We start from the raw sequence: 25,533 nt of genomic DNA on the forward strand, positions 1-25,533 counted from the left end.
TCTCCGGCCCTGTTAAAGGGGTCGCCATTCAAGGAGCCAGTCAGGCTCACCATCACAACGGATGCCAGCCTGTTCGGTTGGGGGCCCCACTGCCACAACCAGCTCGCACAGGGCAGGTGGTCCCCTTCCGAAGCCGCTCACGGCATCAACTGGCTGGAGCTGAGGGCAGTCAGGCTTGCGCTGAAGCGCTTCCAGAGCACCGTTCAGGGCCACCACGCGCGCATCATGACAGACAATGTCGCCACCAAGGCGCACATCAATCGACAGGGGGGAACGCGCTCCAGATCCCTGATGAAGGAGGCGGAGCTCTTGGGTCGATGGGCGGAGAGGTATCTCCTTTCTCTTCAGGCGGAGCACATCTCGGGCACGAGCAACACCCAGGCGGACTGGCTGAGCAGATCCACAGTCGACCACTCGGAGTGGCGTCTACATCCGCTGCTGTTCCAGCAACTGTCCCAGAGGTTCGGCCTCCCGCTGGTGGACCTGTTCGCCACCGCGGCCAACGCGCATCTTCCACGGTTCTTCACAAGGTTCCACGACCCGAGGGCGGAAGGAGTCAACGCGCTGCACGGCCCGTGGCCGAAAGGTCTGCTTTACGCTTTCCCCCCGCTACCTCTTCTTCCCAGAGTCATCAGGAAGATCCTAGCAGAGGAGGCGGAGGTGCTGCTGGTAGCACCGTACTGGCCCAGGAGAACCTGGTTTGCAGACTTGGTGAGTCTTTCGATCACACCACCGTGGCGGATTCCTCCACAGGACATCTCTCTCAGCCAGGGGGCCCTTCAACATCCAGAACCCCAGTGGCTGCAGCTGGCCATCTGGCACTTGAGAGGGATCTCCTAAGCAGAGGCAAGTTGTCAGACAAGGTGATTGGCACCATCCAAGCGTCACGACGGCAGTCCACGACGCGCATCTACGACGCCACTTGGAAATCCTTCGCCAGCTGGTGCACGGCTCATGGTACGTCTGCGCCCCTTGCTTCGGTTCCTGTCATCCTGGACTTCCTGCAGGAAGGTTTGGACAAGGGCCTGGCACCTAACACCCTGAGGCGCCAGGCGGCAGCCCTGTCAACCATCCTCTCAGTTGAGGGCTACGCATCTCTTGGCCGGAATCCGACCATCCACAGTTTTCTCAGGGGAGCGACCAACCTGAGACCCCCAGTGGTCCACAGATACCCATCTTGGGATCTCAATGTAGTGTTGCGGTCCCTCATCGGGCCCCCGTTTGAGCCCCTTAAGACGGCCAGTCTCAGACACCTCACATTCAAGACGGTTTTTCTGGTCGCTATCACGTCTGCTCGTCGCATATCGGAACTGGCTGCCTTGTCAGTCAGAGAGGACTTGTGTCTCATTCGTAACGACAGAGTAATCCTGAGGCTGGATCCTTCCTTCATTCCAAAGGTCAATTCCTGGTTTCATCGGGCGCAGGAGGTGGTCCTTCCGGATTTTTGTCCGCATCCTCGGCACCCGAGGGACAAACGCTGGCACATGCTGGATGTGCGCAGGACTATTCGCAGATACATCAAGCGCACGGCCAGTTTTCGGAAATCCGAATCTCTATTCGTCTCCTTTCAACCAGCTTCTCAAGGCAAGAAGGTCTCTTCATCTACCATCGGCGGATGGCTGCGAGCCTGCATTGCGCTTGCCCACGTTTTACAGTCCGTTCCTGTGCCTCGCAATATCACAGCACATTCGACTAGAAGCGCCGCCACCACAGCTGCCTGGTCTACACAGGCACCGATTGAAGAGATCTGTCCGAAATTACAAACTGGACAGTTTTGCATCGGCGGAAGGGGCCTTTGGGAGGCGTGTTCTTCAGGACATCCATACCAGCGGAGCGACCCTGATGGCTGAGCCTTCCCGCCCTAGTGACAGTTAGCTTGGGCATGTCCCTTCTTTGGACTCTCCAGAGCAGCGCCCTGGAAAATGACCATTGTCTTACCTGAAGGGTCCTTTTCAGGGCGCTGCAACGGAGAGTCCACCCCGCCCTGGGGTCTATTCTCCGCTGGTGTTTGTGAAGTCACAGTGTTGTTTGTTGTTTCTGTTATTGTTGTTTGGACTATTTTTGACTTGTTCCATATTAGACTTCCAGTTGAAGTTTCAGCGCGCAACTGTTCCACGTCTTCATTGAATAAATCTGAGGATAGTCAGCACCAGAGGCGTGGCTTAAAGTTTTCAATTCAGTTCTGGGCAGATTGGCTGTGTTTAACCCTTCTTTGGACTCTCCGTTGCAGCGCCCTGAAAAGGACCCTTCAGGTAAGACAATGGTCATTCTGGATTGCTTTTGTTCTGACCTGCCAGGAATAGAAGAATAACTTAAAACAAGTGATTATACATCATGCCTGAAACTTGGCATACCGTTGGAGATAAGTTTGTCCTCCAGGCATTTTCTTTATTGGAAGAACAAAGAATGTAGGGGTGGGGGGAGAGATAAGATCCCTGATTATTTCCAAGATTTGGAGATACCATTATCTGGAAAATATGTTGGTGCATTCCAGATTTTCTTGCCAAAAAAACCATTTGTTTACTGATATTTATTGTTACTCTTACACTAATAGCAATGTCTAAAAATACTCATTCATTTCATGCATGGTGAAAAAAGGTGATGGAAAATATGGTTGTGTTGCAGCACCAGAGGACCCAGGATGAAATAGATTATCTGGAACCTTTTCAGTCAGGTTTCAGACCAGGCTATAGGGAAAAAACATCTTTGGTAGATAAACTCTGGGAAGAGTGGGATAGGTGTAGTGCATCCTTCTTAGCCCTTATTGACCTCTTGGTAGTTTTTTATATCATTGACCACTGTATCTGTTGGGGCCAGCTATAAGATTTGGGACTGGATGGGCATTTTTGTGCGGGTTTGGCTCCTTTCTCTGAGGCTGGTCTCAATTCTTGTATTTAGGAAGCAAGAAGTCCACCCCATGACTGCTGCTTTGTAATGTACCACAGGGCTCAGGGCTTTCTCTTTTTGCTCATTTTTAACATCTACATGAAACCACTAGGTGAGGTCATATGACAACACAGAATGAGGTATCATCAACTCTGCATCTCCATCCCAGGTGATTCAAGTGTTGCTGTGCCTTTTCGCTGTGCCTGGAGGCTTGGGGGGTGGGGGGTGGGAGGGTGTCTAACCCTAACCCCAACAGGCTTCATCTTGAGCCGTGGGAAGATGGAGTGGTTGTGGATCCATGGAGTTTATCCTCTTTGATCTTTGATAGGCTTGCACTACCTGAGGTTTCTCACAACTCCTACTCAAAGAGCAGGTGGCAGTCATGTCTAGGAGAGCCTTCATTTAATTTTGTGTTGTGTGTCAATTGCTCCATTTCCTAGGTCATGAGGCCCTGCACTTAGTCATTCATGTTTTGGTCATCTCTTGTTGGATTATTGTAAAGAACTCTGCATGGGGCTATCCTTGAAGCCACAGTGCAGCTCTGCAGATGCTTCTGAAGGCTTCTGGGGTGGTGCATGTAATACCAATGTTATACGAGCTGCACTGGTTGCTGTTTGTTTCCAGGACCAATTCAAGGTGTTGGTTATTAGAAAACCTTTTGTGGCATTGGACTAGGTAATTTGAGGAATGGTCTTGCCCCAGTGGGTTTGGCCCATTCCACCCAGTCAAGGAATTGGGTTATCGGGGTTGAGGAGAAAAGCTTTGTCTGCCACGGCTCCTGCCCTCTGGAACATCTTGCAGCTAGAGGTGAGAGTCCTTTCCAGCCTTCTGGAAAGTCCTTAAAACCAGGCTGTGCCAGTGACTTGGGGCCCAGATGATGGATTGCTATGCTAGTTGGCTGAATAAGAGACAAAAACCCACCCCCTTACTTACTGTCTGTGATTTTGTTTCTCAACCTTTATTTTAATGGTTAATTTTAATGCTTTTACTTTTTTTATGTTTATGTTTTTATGCCATTGTAAGCTGCTCAGAGTCAGTTTGGATAGTGAGATTTGGGGTGAGGTGTATAAATTTGGTAAATAATTACATGTAATTCTTAACTTTGTTTTTCCCATTTTTTTTGTTCTACTTACCTAAAATACACATTGTTTCCCATCCACCAAGAGATGATTGCTTTCAGCCAGATATGTGTGAAATAACTCCTTTTAAAATATATTGAGAAGCATATATGTACAACTCACATTTTAGAATCCAAAGTTCACTATATTGAAAAGTATTTATGTATATAGGTGGGAAAACGTTTGCAAGGTATATACTACTATGTCACAATGTAGAATATAATCAAATACAATTTATTTTTTTCATAAAAATAACATGGATAAGCAAAAAACTATACAATCCCATCCAAGGCAGGTTGGATTCTAATTGTCTAATCTATCAATTGTCAATCAGGAATAATTTTGTCATCTTTGCACTGTTTCTCTCAATTAGTTGGATAATGACATCATACACTGCTTTAAACTGGGTTATTTTTTTAAAAAAATTAGATGGAAAAGAGATGTAGAGTTAGGTGTCATTAGGCAGTAAACAAACCCTAAGAATCCATTTATCCCCCCCCCAAAAAAAAAAACAGTGTATATGTTAAATAGGATATGAATGATAGAAACCCTTCAGTGGGTTGGCACCAAAACCATTGGACTATCCTCAGAACAGGGCATATGGAAGAAAAATAGAATAATCTAGAATTCCAGATAATTTTTTTTGTCATATCACACTACTCCCCCCCTTTCTTTTCTTTTGGCTTTAATTAGAGAGAAATGCCATTGAAAAGGATGTAATACAGTTATTACCCCGTGTTTATTTTCAGCTTGTTGAAATGTTAACCATAAAAGATATGACAGTAATCAAGGAATTTTTTTCTCCCTTCCCTAACAGAGATCTTCGGTTCAATCGAATTAAAGACATCCAGCCTGGTGCATTTAGAAGGCTTAAAAATTTGAACACATTGTAAGTTTTATCCCTCTTATACCTTTTTCTTTTCCTTTTGTAAGCTGTTAACCATTTTTATTTGTATTTCCATTTGTATTTTGTCTCATTAAGACTTGTAACACTTGTTTCAATGTACATTAAGTTTTCCTTATGTAGATTTCTGACTAGAGTTTTAAAGATTTTAAATTTAATCAGTGCTTTGTGTAATCCACATGAAAGAACATAAGAAATCTGCCCATCTGTAATTTGTGTTGACTTCCATATAAATTTATCTAATTTGCAATCATGTAAAAGAATTGACAGCCACTGGTCCACCAACAGATATGCTAGGGATCCACCATAATCTATCCATCTCTTAGCACTTTTACCTAAACCAAAAAGTGCAATATATTTTTGAATATTTTTAATTTTTGAAAATATTAATGTAGTATTTCCACATAGGCTTTTCTAAAGATAGCAGAAATAGTTTATATTCTCATTCCTATTGTTAGTTCCATAAAGACGTATCAGAACTTGCTCATCTAATTCATAGTACTGGTAATCCTCAACTTCCAAAGTTCATTTAGTGACTATTAAAGTTACAGTGACACTGAAAAAAGTGACTTATGACAATGTTTCACACTTACAACCATTGCAGCATCCCCATGGTCTCGTGACCAAAATTCGGATACTTGGCAACTGACTCATATTTATGAGGGTTGCAGTGTCTTGGGGGTGGTGGTGTCATGTGATCACATTTTGTAAACTTCTGACAAGCAAAGTCAATGAGAAATACCAGATTCACTTAACAATGATGTTAACTGATTTAACAACTGCAATGATTCATTTAACAGCTGTGGCAAGAAAGGTCATACAATGGGGCAAAACTCACTCAACAGATGTCTCACTTAGCAACAGAAATTTTGGGCTCAATTGTGGTCATAACTCGAGGACTACTGCATTGATAGATATTATTTCAGCTTTCCCTCTCTGGTGTCCTCCAGATTTGTTGGGGCAGCAACTATTTGAAGTCCAAGCCACCATATATACATTTCAGCCACAGTAAGCAATATTAATAGAAATCACAATGGCCAAAATAGAAAGCATATTTAAATTAATCCAACCAAATGGCTACTAATAAGTGAGCAAGCTTTTCAATTTTCCAATATTCCCATCAGATGATAATAATATTCAGAGAGCAATAGTAGTAATTTTGCCATTGAATGTAACAGCATACTTTGAATATTGGACCTACTCTAGTTATCTTTCTGAAAAAGAGGTGTCGAGATTGATATTTTGGAATAAAGTATCTGGTCCATATTTCTTTTTTTCAATACATCATTTTAAGAAAATCCTGTTACTGTTATTTTGTAATTAATTATTACAGTTCTTCAGTGGAAAAAATACCTCTTTTTGTTTTCTATCCTAGACTCCTCAACAATAATCATATTAAAAGAATACCAACTGGAGCATTTGAAGACCTTGAAAATCTAAAATATCTGTAAGTACAAACATATTCTCAGAGATATATTGATATAAAATGTGTGTTGTGCACTAGGTCTGTGCATGTTGACTATTGTTTGCTTAATCAAGGATTGTTTGGTTTCTTTTAAGCTTCCTCTTTGTCTTTGCTGTAGCCAGAAGTACTACAGATGGCAACCTCTTCTTAGCACTTCTAAATGTTTTCCCAAGCTGGAGGAAGCTTCTGTGTAAGAGCTGTGTACATCCAGAAGTCTCTTGGCTTTTGAAACTTATTGGAATGCTGAGGATGGTTTGCAAAGCAATACCTCTTCACTTTTACTAGTACCATCTATGCTGTTTTGTGAATTAGCTTCAAGGAAGAAGTTGACCCAAATCTTCACAAAAGCAAAATGCACCTCAGAATTTCCACAGACCAATTACACAGTGTGAAAACCCCAAAGAGCTTTAGATGACAAAAAAAAGGCTAGGATTACTATAGACTTCTTAATTTTTCTGCAGATTTTTCTATTAATAAAGATTAGTATTTAGGATTGTTTCTTAAGGCCTTAAAATAATGTTTGTAGCATAGTATTTTCAAAGCATCGTAAAGGCTTTATTTACATCATAGTAAAAAGTAATAGCTAAGTGTATATATTAATATTAATGTTAGCATGATATCATAGCAACCCCAAACTATGTTATGTGAGTTTCTGAGTTTTCCATTTATGGTTTTTAAGTTAGGGTATGAGAGTAGTTTATTCTCCTTCAATGATGCCATTGCAAAGACAAAAATTAGATATCGGCTCCATGGCCAGAATATATGAAAGAAAACAAATCTTACATTTGAATGTAAATAAAATTATTTGCATGATGAGGGACCCTAAGAAAAAAGTAAGCAGTAAATTGGATAAAACTTCCCATTAGATCTCCCTGCTCAACATGGGAGAGCTGGGAATGAAGTAGTTGGATGATTGTGCCTGTGGGAAGTAGATTCTTCAGAAATGAAATGCCTGCATAAAAAGACAAGTTCTTATCTATGGTTATATAAAAACTAGTAAACACAAGTTTCCAAGTATTCAGCAGAAGTTAGAGCATGGGAAAAGGAGAAGGAAGCTTGATTTATGACTAAAGGAGAAATCCTGGAATTAGTATGCTTAAATTAAAAGCATGGCTGGGTGAAGGAGCTTTAGCGAATTTGAAGGTTGCTCAGTCCCCTCCCCAGGAAAATAGGAATGCTGTCCTGTATACAGAAGATGGGTTCCAATGTGCTATTTCTGCTGATTAACCCTCTCAGAACCTGAGGACTTCTATGGTGGCCTGAGCAAGATTTTCAGGATTTTTCCTGTTAATTCTTTCCCTACAATTTTGGTTACTTGTCTGCATCATTTGTCTATGGTCTACTCTTCCTTCTATTTTCAAAGGTGGCTTGTTTAAATATGAGCTGGTTAATAACCTCCTTACACAGACACACTGATTTTGTTACCTGTATCACATTTGTCTGGATAGCTTGCAGTTTCACATTTTAAAGAAACTTCCATTTATCTTGAATTTCATTCTCCTTGATATATATATATATCTGTTGGTCTAGGAAAAAATCATTAATATCTCAGCTTTTTATTTTCTTAATATCCTAAATCTTAAGGTGAAATGTTCACTTCAGACAAAAGTCTCCACTACTTTCCACCCAATTATTTCATATTAGCGACATAAATTTTGTGATAGCTGATATTCCGGTTTATTGGCCTACCTGCAAAAAGGTGAATTTGTTAGCAGATCAAATCAGAAATTTACTAGTTCCTCTATATTTTCAACAGAATAATGGAAATCTCTTGTGTTTATCATGCTTTCCCATTGCAGAAATTGGTAATCTGACTTTGGAAAGTATAATACTAATCTTCTGTCTTGTGTGGTACTCTATGGCAAATGCATGGAATTATATAGCATTTATTCTTTTCTTTTCCTTTTCTTTTCGTACAAATATACAAAAAATCTGTTTGCTGTTCTCTTACTCTGATGTGACTTGGTGTACTATCATGGATATGGTTCTGAATATATGTGCATTTACAAAGGATATTCAAAATGAGTACTTTTTTTCCTTTTCAACATCTGATAACGATGTATCATACTTTCTGTCCCATCTCTTAGCAGCAGATGACCACATCTCTTCATTGGGGTGCTTCAAGTCCATTTCTGTAGAACATTAATTGGAATAAAATGCCCTTGGGACTCCACTTGTGTATCCACTCCTATTACTGTACCTAGTTTATATTTTTGTAAGAAAATATAGTAAGAAATGAATTACCGATTGACCAAAAAACCTGTGTAATGGTAAATTGGCTAGATAATTTCACAATTGGTTCAATCTCTTCCATAGAATAGTAATAGAACAACAGCATCTTGGAGAGAAATATCAAGTGAAGTACCATATGGCTCTGTCTGGGCACTGTTCAGTTCCATACTTTTATAAACTACTTAGCGAATTTGGAACTCTGCTATCAAATCTGCAGAGTTAATACAGTTCTAAAGCTAGGAGTGGTGGCTAATACTTCAGAGGAGAGAAAATTTAAATGTAGATGTACAACATTAGGCTGAAAAGAATATGATCAAATTTAACAAGGAGAAACATTAAGTTGTGTTACCTGGGTAGGAAAAATAGAAGACGTAAGTGGAGAATGGGGAAAACAAAGTTTGTCACGGTATAGAAAGAGATCTGGATGTCCTTGTAAGACCATAAGTTAAATAAGAGCCAGTAACATGATGCAGCTATCCCATACACATAAGAGCCTCATAGGAAATAGTTGTTCCATTCAGACTCCACTTACTGTAGAATGCAGTAGCCAGTTCTGGGCATCCCATTTCAGAATAACAGAGTTGAAGGGGACCTTGCAATCAATCACCTGATCAACCAGGAGATCCCCTTCCATTCAAAGTGGAGGTCTGTCAAGTTGATGAGAGTTTATGAAGAACAAGTAAAGAATCTAGGTGTATTTAGTCTATAGACGATATTATTGGTGGGAGATGGGATAGCAATATTTACATATCTGTATATAAGATATGTGACATAAAAGTCATGTCACAAAGTTGTTAAGTTCTAAAAAATTGTAGAGAGCTAGGGAAAGATCCCTAGAATCTTTAGAAGTATTGCACAATACTTGTTTAATTAATTGGTATTTTTAACTATTTAAATGCTGAATCTTAGATACTAGATTACAATCAAATTATAATAATTAAAAGAAATGGCATAATGTTTTTTTAACTGCATATAATAGAATTTTCCCTTTAGAATAAGTTTTCAAACATTTAAATCCAATATGACAATAATATAAATGTTTTTATTCTTGTTTCTAAATATTCCTTTTCTTCCCTGAAAATTCTTCTATTTCTACAGTGTATCTGAACCTGGTTTCCAGCAGGATATTTGAATTAAATTGGTTGAATTGAAAATACAAAAGTGTACAAAAATATTTTAAATACCAGGAAATGTATTTCTAATCTTTCTTGGTTTATAGCCTATTTCCTCAGATTTTTCAGTTGTTAACCTGAGAAAGAAAGAGTTTTTCAACTTGCAGATTAATGAATAATAACATTATAGGGAAATGAAATCCATAAAGTATATAATGTTATATAAAAACAGTTGTTATTCATAAAACATTAGGTGTGATAGCGATATTAGACAACTGATTAACACATATACTATGATAAAAATCTCTGTTTAATCTGTTTTACTTTCCAGAAGCTGAATAGAACTTCTACCTCTCCAGCCATTCCTCTTGACTGCTGTTTTTCTTCTAAATAGAATATTAATATTACATCATTTTATATATCATTGTCCTGATGGTACTAATTAGGAAAATGCTATAGTCTGCAAAAGTCATAAAACACTGTAATGAATCTTTTAGATAAATGTATTTATATAAACTTGGAATTGAGTTTTTCAGACAGAAGAACAGCCTCAGTATGTAATTAACTATTTTGAGTTGGAAATATTTTAATCCTATCCCAGTTGTTTAATAATTCTGTGAGCAGGAAAGAATTTTTTTTACAATTCTACGAAAAAACCCACCCCAAGCATAATTACCAACATGCTTTAAAACAATAAAGAAGCTAGACTTGATAACAAACAAATCTTTCATTTCTGGAAACCACTGTGCTGTTATATTTATTTAGCATTAAATTATCTGTAAATTATTTTATTGATATGATTGAACAATCAGTCTAGTTAATAAATACAAAAGGGTTGTGATTGTGCCCACCGTTAACTGTTTTCACTGTGCTTCTTGTGATATCTATTTATTTTTTATTTGTATTATCATATTTTATATCATGTCAGAGGTTTTCATGCACTCCTATGGTAAAGTTGTACTCTATTAATAATCAGACTCTTGTACAATTACATTTGTTAGTCTACTTCCTAAATTCTCTCCAATGACATTTTTTGTTCTGTGACTTCTTTAACTTTTAAGATTAAAAGTTAATTATTTTGATAGAATTGTTATGCTACATATCTGATAATGTATTTATTTAAACTTTTCAAACTATTAATGTTTTGAAGAGAAACAATTAGTTCAAGGAAAATTCATTCTCCGTATTGAACAGTACTAGAATCACGATTACAAGAGATGGACATAAATTACCTTAGTCCTATGAATTTGTGTACGTACCTCTGTAATCACACAGATGGAAGCTTTAGTCATCATTATCTTAGTTCTATGTCAAGATAATTCCCAGGCCTGTTCTGAAGCTGTCTTCTCCAATAGAATTGAAAGCTACTTGGTGATTACATTTGAAGTCCAGCAAAGTTTTCTGTTTGTACCCTAAAGCTTCTGACCAACACTCTCAAATAAAAAATGTTCTGTTGTGTATACATGTCTCGTTTTGTTGCTTTCCATTGTGTATTTGAAAAACTGTCCTCACATTTCAACTTAATTCCTTCACACATTAATGTAACACTTGTTTGTGTATACTAATATTACTGATTATTTCTTGTTTCAGCTATTTGTACAAGAATGAAATCCAGTCAATTGACAGGCAAGCATTTAAAGGACTTGCCTCTCTAGAACAACTGTAAGTGCCTTTTCTCTACTGTGCTGTCATCTGTTTGGTTGCCTCAGAGAAAAAGTGCACGTTTTCCAGTATTTCCTGTCTGCATGCCTTCTTGCATGATTGCACGGAATGGGTTTATGGTCCAGTGTGGTTGCAATCACTGGCATGCAGAAAAGCGTATTTGTCAAGTATGTCATTTCTGTGTTTACATTTTATTTGATATATTATTTTTATTTCAAGACAATCATGTGGCGGTTTCCAAGGGCAAGCATAATTTTAGCATCAAACATAAATGTTTCTACAAACAATTTATAGTTTTGATAAATAGAGTATAGAGAATAGATACATAAATGAGCAAAATTCAGACAAATACTCCACTGTCTACGGCTTACATATTTGGCTTATTCCATTAGTCATTCAAATGGTTGAACTGTTTCTGGATATCGAGGGAGTAGAAACCTGTGTTGAAAAGATAATTATACCCTGTAATTTTTATATTTGATGATAGATTCAATTATAATATTGCAAATAATTAGCTTAGAAAAAAAGCAGGCCAACAATATTACCTTCCTACCTCAAGATAACAGGTAATAGGAATAGCAGTTTGCACACACAATTCTTTAGAGTTCATTAAAAGGACTTGATTCCACATTGCTGATTTCTGTCATTTAGTGCCACCCCAATAAAAAATGTTTAACTTAATAATATATAGTATATATGATGCTTATTTGAATGAACTCCTGCTTCAAGGAAGACTTTGCTTTTGAAGTGTCCATATTAGTGAGCATAAGCAAACCCCCGTATATTTTTTGGCTTTTATTGAAAAAAAGAGAGCTATGATTCTAAGGGTCTGGTAGAAGCTACAGTGACATCATGAACATCATAACATTTTTGAGCAAGTCATTACATCATTTAGAAAAATAAATTTTAGAGCCTGCTGAATATATTGTACCCAATTAGCTGTATTTTAAAATGGTTCCATTTACATTGATTGGTACTTCTAATTCTGATCACTTCGACATAGTAAGAGCAATGGATGGTCAGAATTTGTATATCATAAAATTGACCAGGTTTCATTCTAATCCATCCCAATCACTCTGAAAATAAGCAGGCACATTCCCAGATTTTCCGTCTATCTTCCATCTTCTGGTTGCTAAACCAGCCAAGGAATAATCATAGATATTTCATTTGGAAATTATACCCAAAACCATTTTGGGGGGTATACTTTTTTACATTACTGTTATTTCTTAAAACATGTGGACACATTTTGCACAAAATAGGATTGTTATTACCATCATTGTCATTATCAAAATAGCATATGTGTTTTGAAGAGTTTCATAGTTTGCATAGGACTTATGTGCATTTTAATAAACTCTATTATGGTGCAGACATCCTATTTTTTCTTGCTTGGATCCATCCAGTAGCATGATCAATAAACCGTCTATTGCTTAACATATTTATCCTACTGTAGCATCCTTTTAAACTCTCTTTGCAAGCTAGAATCATAAATTTGATCCTTTGCTGACAAACCATGGATTTTTGGGAGCCATAAAGCAGGGCTTGGCATGAGTTGTAGCAAGCAATTTCCTTTTCCTTGTGCATTCTCCAAAAGAGACAAATAAGAATGATTCCTTGTAATACCGCATGCAAATGTATCGCACAATGTAAATTGAAGAAATATTCCAGCATTAAAGTCTTCCTAAATTTGGTATAGTTTATGGATATAAAACATATTGTTAATAGTTAACAGAATGGCCATGAATATGTTTTTAAGCACGAGTGGTTTAACTCCAGTGACATTCTCATGAGGTTGATCTCAGATCTATCAACCTCATTTTCTTTGTAATATAATCTCAGACATTTAATTCTGGCATCAAACTAAGTTTGATACTTAGTTTAAAGGAAAATGCAGTGTATGCTTTTTGCTAGACTTGAAAAATATGCTCGTTACTCAAACTAAATCCCTTTTTTTCTCCATTTGGATTTTTTCAGGTTTTGGGAAATAATAATGCAATCTTTAAATATGCATGATAGTACTTTAAATTGCATGTAAGAGCTTAATAGAAAGTTTCAGAAACAGCATTGATAGAATCTGTCTTTATTCTGTTGAATATTTACTGCCCAAGGAATGTTTTGATAGTCATTGTTTTCAATTATTACAAAACTTCCTTCCTGAGTTTATTCACTTTCATTTAATAATCATGGAATAAATGAAGTAAATGCATAAATGAGGTTGATTGTAAAGGCAAATGTTCTTCATGAATCTTTTGTTTTCAAAGTGTCTGAATTCAAAACTTTACCATAAGAAAGTTGCTGCTTATTTTGACCTCTTCATCATTCCTTCCCTCCTACAATTTTCAGGAAGATGCCAATGAAGAAGCCAAATTGAAATTAATATAATATATCACTTTTCTTCCCCTCTGTCACAGCAGCTTTATATGGTAACAGGAATTTAATGATATATTTTGAATCTCATCCTCAGTTCAGAAGTGTGCAAATATTTGTTTCCTAACATGTACCTCAGGTTGTGGTTTCTGATCTTAAGGCCTGTTTAATAAACCCTCAATTTCCCCTTACATCTTCTACACTTCAGGTGTAGCTATGGTGGAACTCAAATAAAGAAACTAGTAAAAAAAACCTGGTAAATCTGAATCTAATTTCAGAATTAATATAGAGATGACAAAAAATGTTGTGTCACATGGAGGACTTTATTAAGATTACACCAGACCACCCCATCTACTTCACTGAGTACGTATTTTTTATTAAAATAGAAGGTATTTCTGTTGTGGAACTTCTGCTTGCAGCCTGATGAAGTACTATCTTGGTTTGCCAGAGAAGTTGGCTGAGACGTACCTCTTATAATAGTTATGGCAGGATACAACAGGCAGAAGGGAACTGCAAGCTGACCTTTCCATGTCCCCTGTGGAAACTTGCACATTCTCCATCAGTAGCAAGCCCTGAAGAAAAATGATTAACTAGTAATGTAGATGTAAAGATTGAATGGAAGTAATTAAACATCCTTTTTAGACTTTGCTTCTGTAAGCATCCCTGAATTCGTGTTATTTTCAGCCACACAGATTTGGAAATAGATATTTGCTGAGGATAACGTTTAGTTCACTCTTTTGCATATCTTTCCTTACTGTTAGCACATTTTCATTATATTTTTCTACTTTGGGTTTACCTTTTTCGCTCTTCTGAGGAGAGAAAACTAATATCTACCAGACTTGCAGCCAATATCACTTAAGTGACAGTACTAGGAAGAGACTTTTGAAGGCTAAACAATGCTCCTCTTTTACCTGTTCAGGTGTTCCATAGATGTGGTATGTTCATTTCAGCTTCTTTTCCTAGACGTTTGGACTTCCTCACAGTGAATAGAAAGAGTTGGGATTTTATATCTGATTGTTTAAATGCAAGAAGACTCCTAAGGGGATTCTGGTTCCTACTAGCTAAGAACCTCTGAATTCTGTAGCAACCTAGGGTAAATGGGAACACAATTGCCTTTTAGACATTAGTGTTCAACCTAGTGAGATTGGGAACAAGAAAAGCAGAGCTTAAAACATTTGGGGGTGGGACAAGTTATTGACCCTCCCCTTCCATGCTTTCTCCACATATTTTCCCATCTTGTCTGGGTATAATATCTAAAATTATCATCATAGCCACCAAAATAGGAACATAGCTCTTCATCCCATAGAGCTGAACTGCAATTCATACCTTATATTCCATATTCTGCTTTATAGCATAGCCATAGCACTTAGACTTATATATACCACTTCATAGTGCTTTAATGCACTCTCTGAGCAGTTTCAATGGCAGCCTATTGTCCCCAACAACCTCGCTCCTCATTTTACCGACCTCGGAAGGATGGAAGGCTTTGAGCCGGTCAGGATTGAACTCCTGGCCATGGGCGGAGTTCACTTGCAGTACTGCATTGTAATCATTGTACCACCATGGCTCGTACTATTTTCCTATAGTTGATTATTTTTTCTTGTTTTGAATATGTAAATCTTTCTTATGTATAATTCACGTTCTATTCAATGAAGAATTGGGTTTATATATCTAAACATATTTAAGCTGAAACTTTCTGACTAGAGAAGAAATGTACACCTGGTTCACTCTTAGTTGGTTTTGGCTTAGCACTTTATGGAAAGCAGCCAGTTGTAATTTGAAAACCATGGTTTCATGGCTTAGCGCCCTGTTGCATTAACTCAACTAATTGGACTTTATTCAATAATAATTAAGCAAACACCGATAATGTGATATGAAATCCCAGTCATACAATTAAATTTCTTATTTGTTTATCTCTATTTTTAAAAATAAGCTGGGGATAGAAATCCCAATGGGCAGAATATATTTATCAATCATTAAAATTATTCTTACATAGTATATAAACTGCTAATATAACTATATGTTAACTTTTACCATTATTTTTAGTGTGTAAGCTATTGGTAATGTTTGTTAATTATAATACATTTGTGCGGAATGATATAAATATGAGGTAGTCTATATTTTATCACTGATTTTCAGGCAAAAGCTGAGGCTAGAATCTAACTATTTGAACATTCTTAAAAATAGGTTTTAATTTGCATTATTATCATCATCATATTATTTGTTTTTTCTATATCCAATTATTTTTTCTCTCTCTAACTTTTTAACAGATATCTGCACTTTAACCAGATTGAAACATTGGAGCCAGAATCATTCACTCATCTTCCCAAACTTGAAAGATTGTAAGTGTTTTTCTTTTTCATTTTCTTTCACCCATATGTTACCTTTGTTTTTGTTTTTTTTACCAAGTAGCGGTATTTCCATATAACACTTAAAACATTATTAAAATTTCTGTTCAAACTTGGCTTAGATCTAAGCTTTCAGGATCTATGCAGATGTATTTTAATAGTAATTTTATTAAAGATTACAATTAAAAAAACAAAAACTTATAGAAACTGAAAATTTAGATGAATAAAAAGAAAACTAAAATATGTGGAAAAGAAAGAAATTAGAAAGAGAACAAGAAAAGAAAGAAAAATAAGAACAAGTTAAAGAAAAAGGAAATATATAAAAACGACTTTTCCCCTTCATCACAAGTGTAAACAATTTTAATAGTATATCATCATCTGTTAAAATATAGCAATTGATCTCTTCTTTCCATATCCCATCTCTTTATGTATAAACAAATCTTGCATCCTCAGATTTCAGTCCTGATGTCCAGTTTAGCCTTGATCAAATTCAACAACTGTATAGTCCTTTCTTTTACTTCCAACAATCTTAATCTCTATTAATTTAGTATTATTATTTATTAAAATTTTATACCATCCGTCTTCCCTATAAGGTGACTCTGGGCAGCTTACAGATTATAAAAAGATAAATAGAAAAGTAATAAAAATATGACTATGCAAAATTTTGACCCTGTACAATAAAATGGGACCAAGAGATGGACAGCACAAGGATGATGCCTCCTCAGCTAGTCAAAGACCTCCCGTGGTGAGCGCCCCAGAGAACCCTAAGCCAACCAGTAAAACCAAATTTTGATACCCTTCCGGAAGGCCAAAACAGTGGGAGCAGTTCTCACTTCTGGTTCTATTATTAGAATCTCTTATTTATATACCAAAAATAATAACATAGATATTGTGGATTAAACCAATACTCCTAATCATTCAAAATATCCATTAAATTTCACACCAGAAGGAACTACCTATTAACCGTAATCAAACACTGTTCCCATTTTTTCTTCCACCCAGCAATCATTAAACCCCATACCATAGAATTCTAAAATTTGCTTTCTCTCAAAACCCTTGTCACTGTTATCTAATTTTATCACTTGTAGTTTTAATCTAGCCTCACCAGTCAATCTCTTATTTTAGTTTACATAAATAATCCATATAATGTTATAGAACTTGCTATCTTTTTATCCCTTCTCAAAAAATTCTGCAAAACTTTAAAAAGTCTCTTTTGTAAATTATTTAGAACACTCTTGGTTTGTTGTTTGTGTATCCCTTTTAATTATAAAGACATCAGCCGATTCTATTGTATGTCTAGTGTAACATGTTTTTCCATGTCATTTTTGTAGCCTGTCATTTTTGAATCCACTTTGAATTCCATTGCAATCTTGTTAGGTAGAACATGTTCTTCTTCCATAACATCTTTCAGACACAGTCTCACCATAGAGACAGATGCTATTAAAATTAACTTCTAAAATATCCTTCAATGTGTTCAATGTTAAAATATTTTACTTCATTCTGTAATTGTAAATTGAGTAAGTATTCTTCTTCTTTAATTATAATCTTTACTCCCTCTAGTTCCCTCCAACATTTAAAATGTTACTTAAAAAAAAGTTAAAAACAAAAGCATTTTCCCATAGGAAGCTTTCTTTATAATTAATTCCAAAATTTCATTTCAAATTTATCACAATGCTTAGACTGTTTGCAACTTTCTGAAATCAAAGTTTTAATTGCTCTTTTGCTGTTTATTAAAATTAAATTAAAGACCTTAAACTTGTATTTAAAACTAAAGTAAGGATCACAGAAAACTCAGCTAGTAATGTAAAATGTGTCAATCTAAAGGTTTCTAATAGCTGAAAAGTTGTTAGCAAGCAGTTTCCAAAAGTGATTTAAAAAGGAAGTATGCGAATTTAGTATCCTTTCAAAGAGATGACTGCATTTTTACCACAATGGGTATTCTATTGTCTCCCAGAGCTCTAAACCTGCCAGAGACTGATGTCTTGTGGTCTTGTCCAGGGGAGCAACTCTCTGGAGCACTTGTGGCTGATCTCAGTTCCTCCCTTTGTTCCAAGAGGAATTATTAAAGAGATGGTCTACTCGCCATCTCATCATTCTTCTGCAGTCATCTGCTTTTTGCTGCACCATCTTCAGTCCTCCAGTTCTTTCCCAGAAACTCTTATTCTATTTGGATCTAGATCTACCCTTACTTGAGTGAAAGATAGTGATGTAAAGTGCAAAGTTTCACTTAAAGCATCCATTGCTGATTACTGCTGTCTTATGATACCATCTGGGTAACTATATAATTTAATATAGTACTAAACATTCATGAGTTTGGACTAAGCAGCACTTTTATTTTGCATTAATAGCATTCTGCTGAATATGTGTGTGTATGTATGTATGTATGTATATATATATATATATATATATATATATATATATATATATATATATATATATGTATATATGTATATATGTATATATGTATATATGTGTATATATGTATATATATGTATATATATGTATATATATGTATATATATGTATATATATGTATATATATGTATATATATGTATATATATGTATATATATGTATATATATATATATATATATATATATATATATATATATATATACACATACATACATCATACATACATATCAGCACAAATACAACATAGATAGATAGATAGATAGATAGATAGATAGATAGATAGATGATAGATAGATAGATAGATAGATAGATAGATAGATAGATAGATAGATGATAGATATAGATTATAGATTAGCAGGAATTCTTATTATTAGCATAACAGTTTAAGCAGGAAGGTAGGTTCCTTGTTTATATGAATGTGATCCTATATAACAAGAGACCTTGGTTTTCTTTAGTATTATAAGATCAAATTTTTCATAATAAATTCATTTTTTTCAACAGATTTTTACACAACAATAGAATCTCTCATTTAATTCCTGGGTCATTTAGTAATTTGGAATCCATGAAACGACTGTGAGTAAACAAAAATCTTTAAACTTTGCACTTGGTATTTTGAACATTTGTTTTATGAAACATCGGATTTTGTTTTCCTTATCATCTATTATTCACTCAAAGTTCCTGATAATTTTGGAATTGGTCATGTTTGTTCTATTGCCTCTGAACAAGCAGCTTTTTCTGGAGTTCACGGTTACACGCATTTCAAATAGTTGGATTGAACAGAAGCATCCTAGCTATAAACATGTTTCCCACGTTTGTTTATAACATATATGAATATTCTCCTTTTTTTTGTTTAGGATGATCTGTTCAAAAATATTTCAACAAGGAAGACATTTCCAACCTTGAAGCCTTATTTTGAACTTGCTGGATGTGTTCCAAAAAATGGAAGAAGCATTTCAGTTTTATTCCAAATTTGTTTTGTTTTGATTTTATAAGATCATGAAACAGTGGTAAAAATTGTCAGGTTTGAATAGGGTGGAATGTCTCAGCCTCAGTAGGATTTTCACAGCTCTGATCATGAAATGTAAATGGTAGGGATGAGATTATTTTATTTATTTTCTTTTTTCAGTATGATTCAATTCAATTTAGATGCTGCCTGATTCCAGACAGACTTTGGGCAGCCCACAATAAACAGATATGAAAAAGACGTGTAAACAAAAGGAGATCTGGCCACTTGGCATCAAACCATATGCCTAGTACATCCACCACGAGGTCCATCCATTCTAATACAAATCCTTGGAGAATATCCAGCTCTTCAAAGCCTTCTGGAACATCATCTTGATGAGAGCCAGATGGGCTCCAGAGTGATCTTTATTCCAGAGGGCGTGTGCCATAACAGAGATGGCACACCTCCTAAGTTCCTTCTCTCCTTTCCTGAAGTTTGGAAAGTGACTGAAAATTTCCTTGGGGTAGCATTTACTACCTGCACACATATTTTAATATGGCACAGGCTTTACTTTTTAATATCCCAAATCCTAATTCAGAAAAGAAAGCCACAACCAAAGGAATTGGATTCCGTTTTCACATGCATCTGATTTGTAAGCTGACTTAAGTCTTTTGGGACTTGGCAGCATACAAACACAATAAAGTAACTACATTTTGTACGTCCTGGCTTTTGAGTTTTTCTGTTCTTCAATGACTAGGAGGTATTGTAATGTGGTTAATAATATGACCGCATCTCATAGTTTTCTAAACAAGAGTCATAGAACAAACATGTGCTGATCCTTGTAAGTAGAAACAGTGATGATTTCTTGTTTTATCCAGACGTCTGGATTCCAATGCACTTCACTGTGACTGTGAAATATTATGGCTGGCAGAGCTGTTAAAAACATACGCTGAATCTGGTCATGCGCAGGCTGCAGCCACATGTGAATATCCAAGGAGGATCCAGGGAAGGTCTGTGGCCACAATAACACCAGAAGAACTTAACTGTGGTGAGATTGCTTTAAAGTTATGGGTATGCTTTCTCCGTATTTTATGAAAGAGATTATATATTTTAGAGCAGGGATCTGCAACCTTCACAACGTTTAAGACTTGTGAACTTCAACTCCCAGAATTCCTCAGCCAGGAAGTCCACAAGTCTTAAAAGTTGCCACGGTTTTAGACCATTGTTTTAGAGCCTGTCTTTACTGTAAAATGCAAGTTATACATATATAACATGTATGTGTGTGAATAAATAAATATAAGAATCAGCAACTCATTAAGTCTTTTGATGCAAGATGGGAGAAGAATACTGAATGTCTTTTGGGCAAGGTAAGTCCTTGCTTAGTTATCATAATTGAGACCAGAAGCTCTGTTGCTAAGTAGACCATGATGGGCTTAAAAACATCACTTCCTATTCAGTTGTTAAACAGATCCCACAGTCGTTAAGTGAGACATCACTGCCAACTTCTCTGTTGACTCTGCTTCTCAGAAACTGGTTTTGAAGTAAGCAGTTGTAATCCTGAGTCTGCAGGACACTGTAGCAGCCAGAAATGCAAGGACTGGCTGCAAATCTTGTCGGTTTTTTTTACACTTTGAATGGTCACAGCAGTTGATAAGCGAGGACTACCAGTATAAAGGAAAGGGAAAGGAAGGCATTTTTCTAGAGGAGGTTTGCTGCTTGTGTTTTAAACTGTTTACACTACATTTTACTATGATAGCAGCTTTTAACATTAAAAAGTCATAATAATTCAGAAGTGCTTAGGGCAGAGAAAATTCCAAGCACCATAGGTTGTCATTTTTGCATTAAGTGGTTGCTTTTGGAATCTGGTGATAGAAGAGTGATGTTTTCTCTTTCTCTTTTAACTTCTGAACAGTGTTTTTATATTATGAAAACATTCCATTGTGCCTTGTACAAGCTCATTCTCAGCAGCGATATCATTAAAGAAGAAATAATGTGATGAAAAATCGAGAATTGTTGAGTGGTTTCCCCCCCCCCAACCTTTAATACTAAAAATAAATATTTTGTTACAATGTGTCATATGATGAAGAGGCATGTCAAAAAAAGGGATCCTAAAGAAATGGTGCAAGTGTTATATACAGTTATATATATATTATAATCTCCTTTGCTATTTTAATCATAAAATTATGATTTATTCTATAAAGCTAAGTACTCATCTAGGGCCAGAAGCTCTGATAATATTCAAAGATTACAGAAAATCTGAAATTGGACAATTGGACACTTTTCTACGGAATTGTATAATTGGCATATTCCAATGTTTATATTAATTATCACACCAATGAGAAACAGTGATTGGTACCCTATTTTAAAATTAAGAACTAAACTGTTTTTAAATCCCAATTTTATAGAGCTTTCTTTTCATATGCTTTGTTGATAAATCCAGAGAGGCCAAGAATTACATCAGAGCCTCAGGATGTGGACGTAACCTCAGGGAATACCGTCTACTTCACTTGCAGAGCTGAAGGAAATCCCAAACCAGAAATCATTTGGCTTCGCAACAAGTAAGATTGTTTTAAAAAGTTTGTGTAAAATAATGGTTCTGATACTGTATTTGCGTGGCGCCTTCTGGACAAAACTGTTTTCATCTTTTTTTCTCGGTTTGAACATATCTGTTACTGAAAAGTGGTAATGCTACGCTCACGTTTCTTTCTCCATAGTAATGAACTCAGTATGAAAGCAGATTCTCGATTAAACTTGCTTGATGATGGGACTTTAATGATTCAGAATACACAAGAGACAGATCAAGGCATTTACCAGTGCATGGCAAAAAATGTAGCCGGAGAAGTTAAAACTCAAGAAGTAACTCTGCGCTACTTTGGTTCACCAGGTAGGAAGATTTAATAATGCCAACCTTTTTTTTTAAAAAAAAAAACTGTGTTTCTTGTTCAAAAGAGCTGTTTGCTACTTCTGCATTTATTTAGATTTTTCTCCCACTTTTTTTTTAAAAAAATGTTTCATCGAGGCAGTGTACATATTTTTTTCTCACATAACAAACTGTGGGGTTGGATTATGTGAAAGAGAATGTCCTGAGTCAGCCAGATGGCTTTCATACCCAAGGGAAGATTGGAACTCAGACTCCCAGTTTCTCTCTAATCACCTTATCCCCACTCTACTATCCTGGCATTGCATGTGCTAGTATAATAGGCCTACAGATAAATTGTGAGATATTTCAAGACAGCAAGCAAAAGAGATATTTTATTGTAATGTCCTTATGAATCATAGAACCCCTATAATGGTACTTAAGACCAATTAAATTAAGATACAAGGAGGAACAAATACCTTTGCTTTAATTGTGAAATAAGTTCTCCTTTTCTTTTTACTCTTACATTACTTTTACTGGATTTGAGTCAGATACAAAGGAATACCTTTAGAGAAAATTGTAATAGAAGTAAGAGATCATCTTATTTCTTCTGCCAAACTACAGTATATCACACTGCTGAGTTCCTTGTGCATGATAAGCAAACCTAATATGCATTCCATAATGTTGTAGTAAATGCAGTTGTTATTTTAAAACATTTCCCTTTTTTGATGCTCTGTTTAGTGTGGCAAAAATAACTGTACTTGTGCAGAGTTTCCTAACCTTGGGAACTTTAAGGAGTGTGGACTTCAACTCCCAGAATTCCCTAGCCATCTTAAGTTTGATAAATAATACATCAATGGAAAGTATTATAGACATGCTCTCTTTTTAAACAGCTCGGCCAAGTTTTGTGATTCATCCACAAAACACAGAAGTTCTGGTTGGAGAAAGTGTCACCCTGGAATGTAGTGCAGCTGGGCACCCCCAACCACGCATCACATGGACAAAAGGTGACAGAACACCTCTGCCGAATGATTCACGGATCACCATCACTCCATCAGGAGGGCTTTATATCCAAAATGTGGAGCAGGAAGAGGCTGGCGAATATACCTGCTTTGCAACCAACAGTCTCGATAGCATCCATGCAACTGCCTTCATTATTGTGCAAGGTAGGCAGAACTTTAAAAGGTAATTTGGGTTTGAAGTTTATTCTGACCTGTAAATCATTTAAAATTTTTAAAGGATACAAACAGGATTTTCCCCAAATGGAGTTCGTATTTCCAATGTCATCCCATATTAATCAGCTAATATTTGGAAAGTAGAATTGCATGTTAACGGCTTTGATAATGACCTAATGCTTCTTTGAATGATTGATAAGTATTTCATATACCATTATTATCTTACAAATAGATTTGTATATTATCTGTGTGGGCTGTCAAGCTGGTTGTGATTATGTTGTTTTCTTCATAATATAATTTGACTTTTAAAAAAATAAAAGAAGGCGAGGTATTATGAATCCAAAGAAGAGTTCTACTCTGTTGAATCATACCTTTACTTTGGATTTTTGTTTTCATTTATTTTTCATCCAAAGTCCCAGGTGGTCTAATAATCATGGATGGTTGCAAGTCTGCATGTGTTTAGCCAGGAACCAAAGATCTGTAATGGAAGTGGTTCTCACTCCATAGTTCAAACAATACAAAATAAAATATGTTTGTGGTATATATGGTCTAAATTGCTTTAATTATTTGTCTCTCTTTTACACAGCTGTACCTCAGTTTACTGTGACCCCTCAAGACAGAAGCGTGATTGAAGGGCAGACTGTCGATTTCCCTTGTGAGGCACAAGGATATCCACAACCAGTCATTGCATGGACTAAAGGAGGTCAGAATTTAGATTACAATAAAACACGAGGCTCAAAAAACAACATAGTAGTTTATCACCGCATGGAAATGTTGAAGTGATTTCTCTGATAGAGCAAAGTTGTGAATATTTATTTTCCCTGCTATTGCTATTAGCTTGGTGTGACTGAATCTAACCAAAATATTCACTATTACTCTGTGAATAAGTGAGAGATTGATTAGTAAGAGAGATTCAGAGGTTCGTAACTCTTTTGAAGTATTTGAAGAACCTTTGGAGTTTTGCTCAGGATAATATTGCTGCCCACTACATTTACTTTATGAGATGAACTAGTTTTCTCCAAGATTATTCCGCATGTTCTCTTTATCACACACTTTGTTCCTATCTTCAGGTTAACCATGACAATTTCTGAAATGAATAGAAGAAAAATAAACACATGCAGCTTGTGTCTCAGTTTACTAACACTTACATGCTACATTATGCTGCATGCGAAATAGATTTTATTTAAGTACTGTATGTATTGCTTACTTGGCACAGATTCTTGGCAATACATATCCATGTTATTAATTTGATGGCATCAATTTTCAACAAACCTGAATTTCATGCTCATAAGTCGGTAAGCTGGAGGATACCGATCCTCTCATATGCAGATGATACTCTGGTCTAGCTCAGAAGAGTATGAATCTGTCATCCCGGGTAGGAAATATCTCCTGCCCAATTATAAAGAAATCCAAAATCATGGCTTGGAGTAAAAATACGAATAGAAAATCTAGATTTCAAAGGATCTGTAAGTTCCTTGAAGTGTAAAGGGAAACACATTGTATGTCTCAGGCAGCATAATGATAGTTTAACATTCGACACTTCTTTTTCTTCAGGGGCAGGATGATCCCTGCCAGTCTCTTAAAATATATATTTTAAAAAATATTTAAGCCCAAATACTTACTTCTGACCTTATAAGGAGTCCAGGTAGAAATCTGTGTCACAAATAATACCATGGAAACAGTACAAATGAAATTTGAAAGCTGTTCTTACTGCCCCAGCATTTATAGCTAATCTCTTATCTGAGGTGGGCATGCCTAAAAATATGTTATATCTCAGTGATGGTGAACCTTTTAGGTACCGAGTGCCCAAAGTGCGTGCATGTGTGGCAGAGACCCAAAACAGAGCTGGGGCGACGGCACACATGCCACAGCGAGGGCTCTGCATGCCACAGGTTCACCACCACTGTTATATCTCATGATTAGTTTTTGGCTGAAGATCCTGTTGTTTTTTCACCAACCTATTACCCCTTGTATTGGCAGAGAACAATTATACAAGCCTTGAGCTCTAGGCTCATTAGAATTACTCAACCGCTTTTGGAATGCACCCCCACAC

At 36.3% G+C, this 25,533-nt stretch overlaps 1 protein-coding gene across 3 annotated transcripts in view; it reads left to right on the forward strand.

Moving 5' to 3' along the window:
• The window catches only part of PXDN (peroxidasin), a 105,195-nt gene that overhangs the window by 48,707 nt on the left and 30,955 nt on the right, over window positions 1-25,533 (forward strand). For 2 of the 3 annotated variants that reach the window (XM_081942185.1, XM_081942187.1), the window contains exons 2-11: window positions 4,822-4,893; window positions 6,284-6,355; window positions 11,308-11,379; window positions 16,014-16,085; window positions 19,007-19,078; window positions 20,327-20,496; window positions 21,889-22,006; window positions 22,163-22,332; window positions 23,199-23,471; window positions 24,067-24,183. In XM_081942185.1, coding sequence (XP_081798311.1) covers window positions 4,822-4,893; window positions 6,284-6,355; window positions 11,308-11,379; window positions 16,014-16,085; window positions 19,007-19,078; window positions 20,327-20,496; window positions 21,889-22,006; window positions 22,163-22,332; window positions 23,199-23,471; window positions 24,067-24,183 — 1,208 coding nt within the window. The remainder of the gene's footprint in view (window positions 1-4,821; window positions 4,894-6,283; window positions 6,356-11,307; window positions 11,380-16,013; window positions 16,086-19,006; window positions 19,079-20,326; window positions 20,497-21,888; window positions 22,007-22,162; window positions 22,333-23,198; window positions 23,472-24,066; window positions 24,184-25,533) is intronic. The other variant, XM_081942186.1, reaches the window with a different exon arrangement.

The sequence above is a fragment of the Natrix helvetica genome, assembly GCF_964273705.1.
Source record: "Natrix helvetica genome assembly, chromosome: 2".
In the NCBI taxonomy this organism is placed as follows: Eukaryota; Metazoa; Chordata; class Lepidosauria; order Squamata; family Natricidae; genus Natrix; species Natrix helvetica.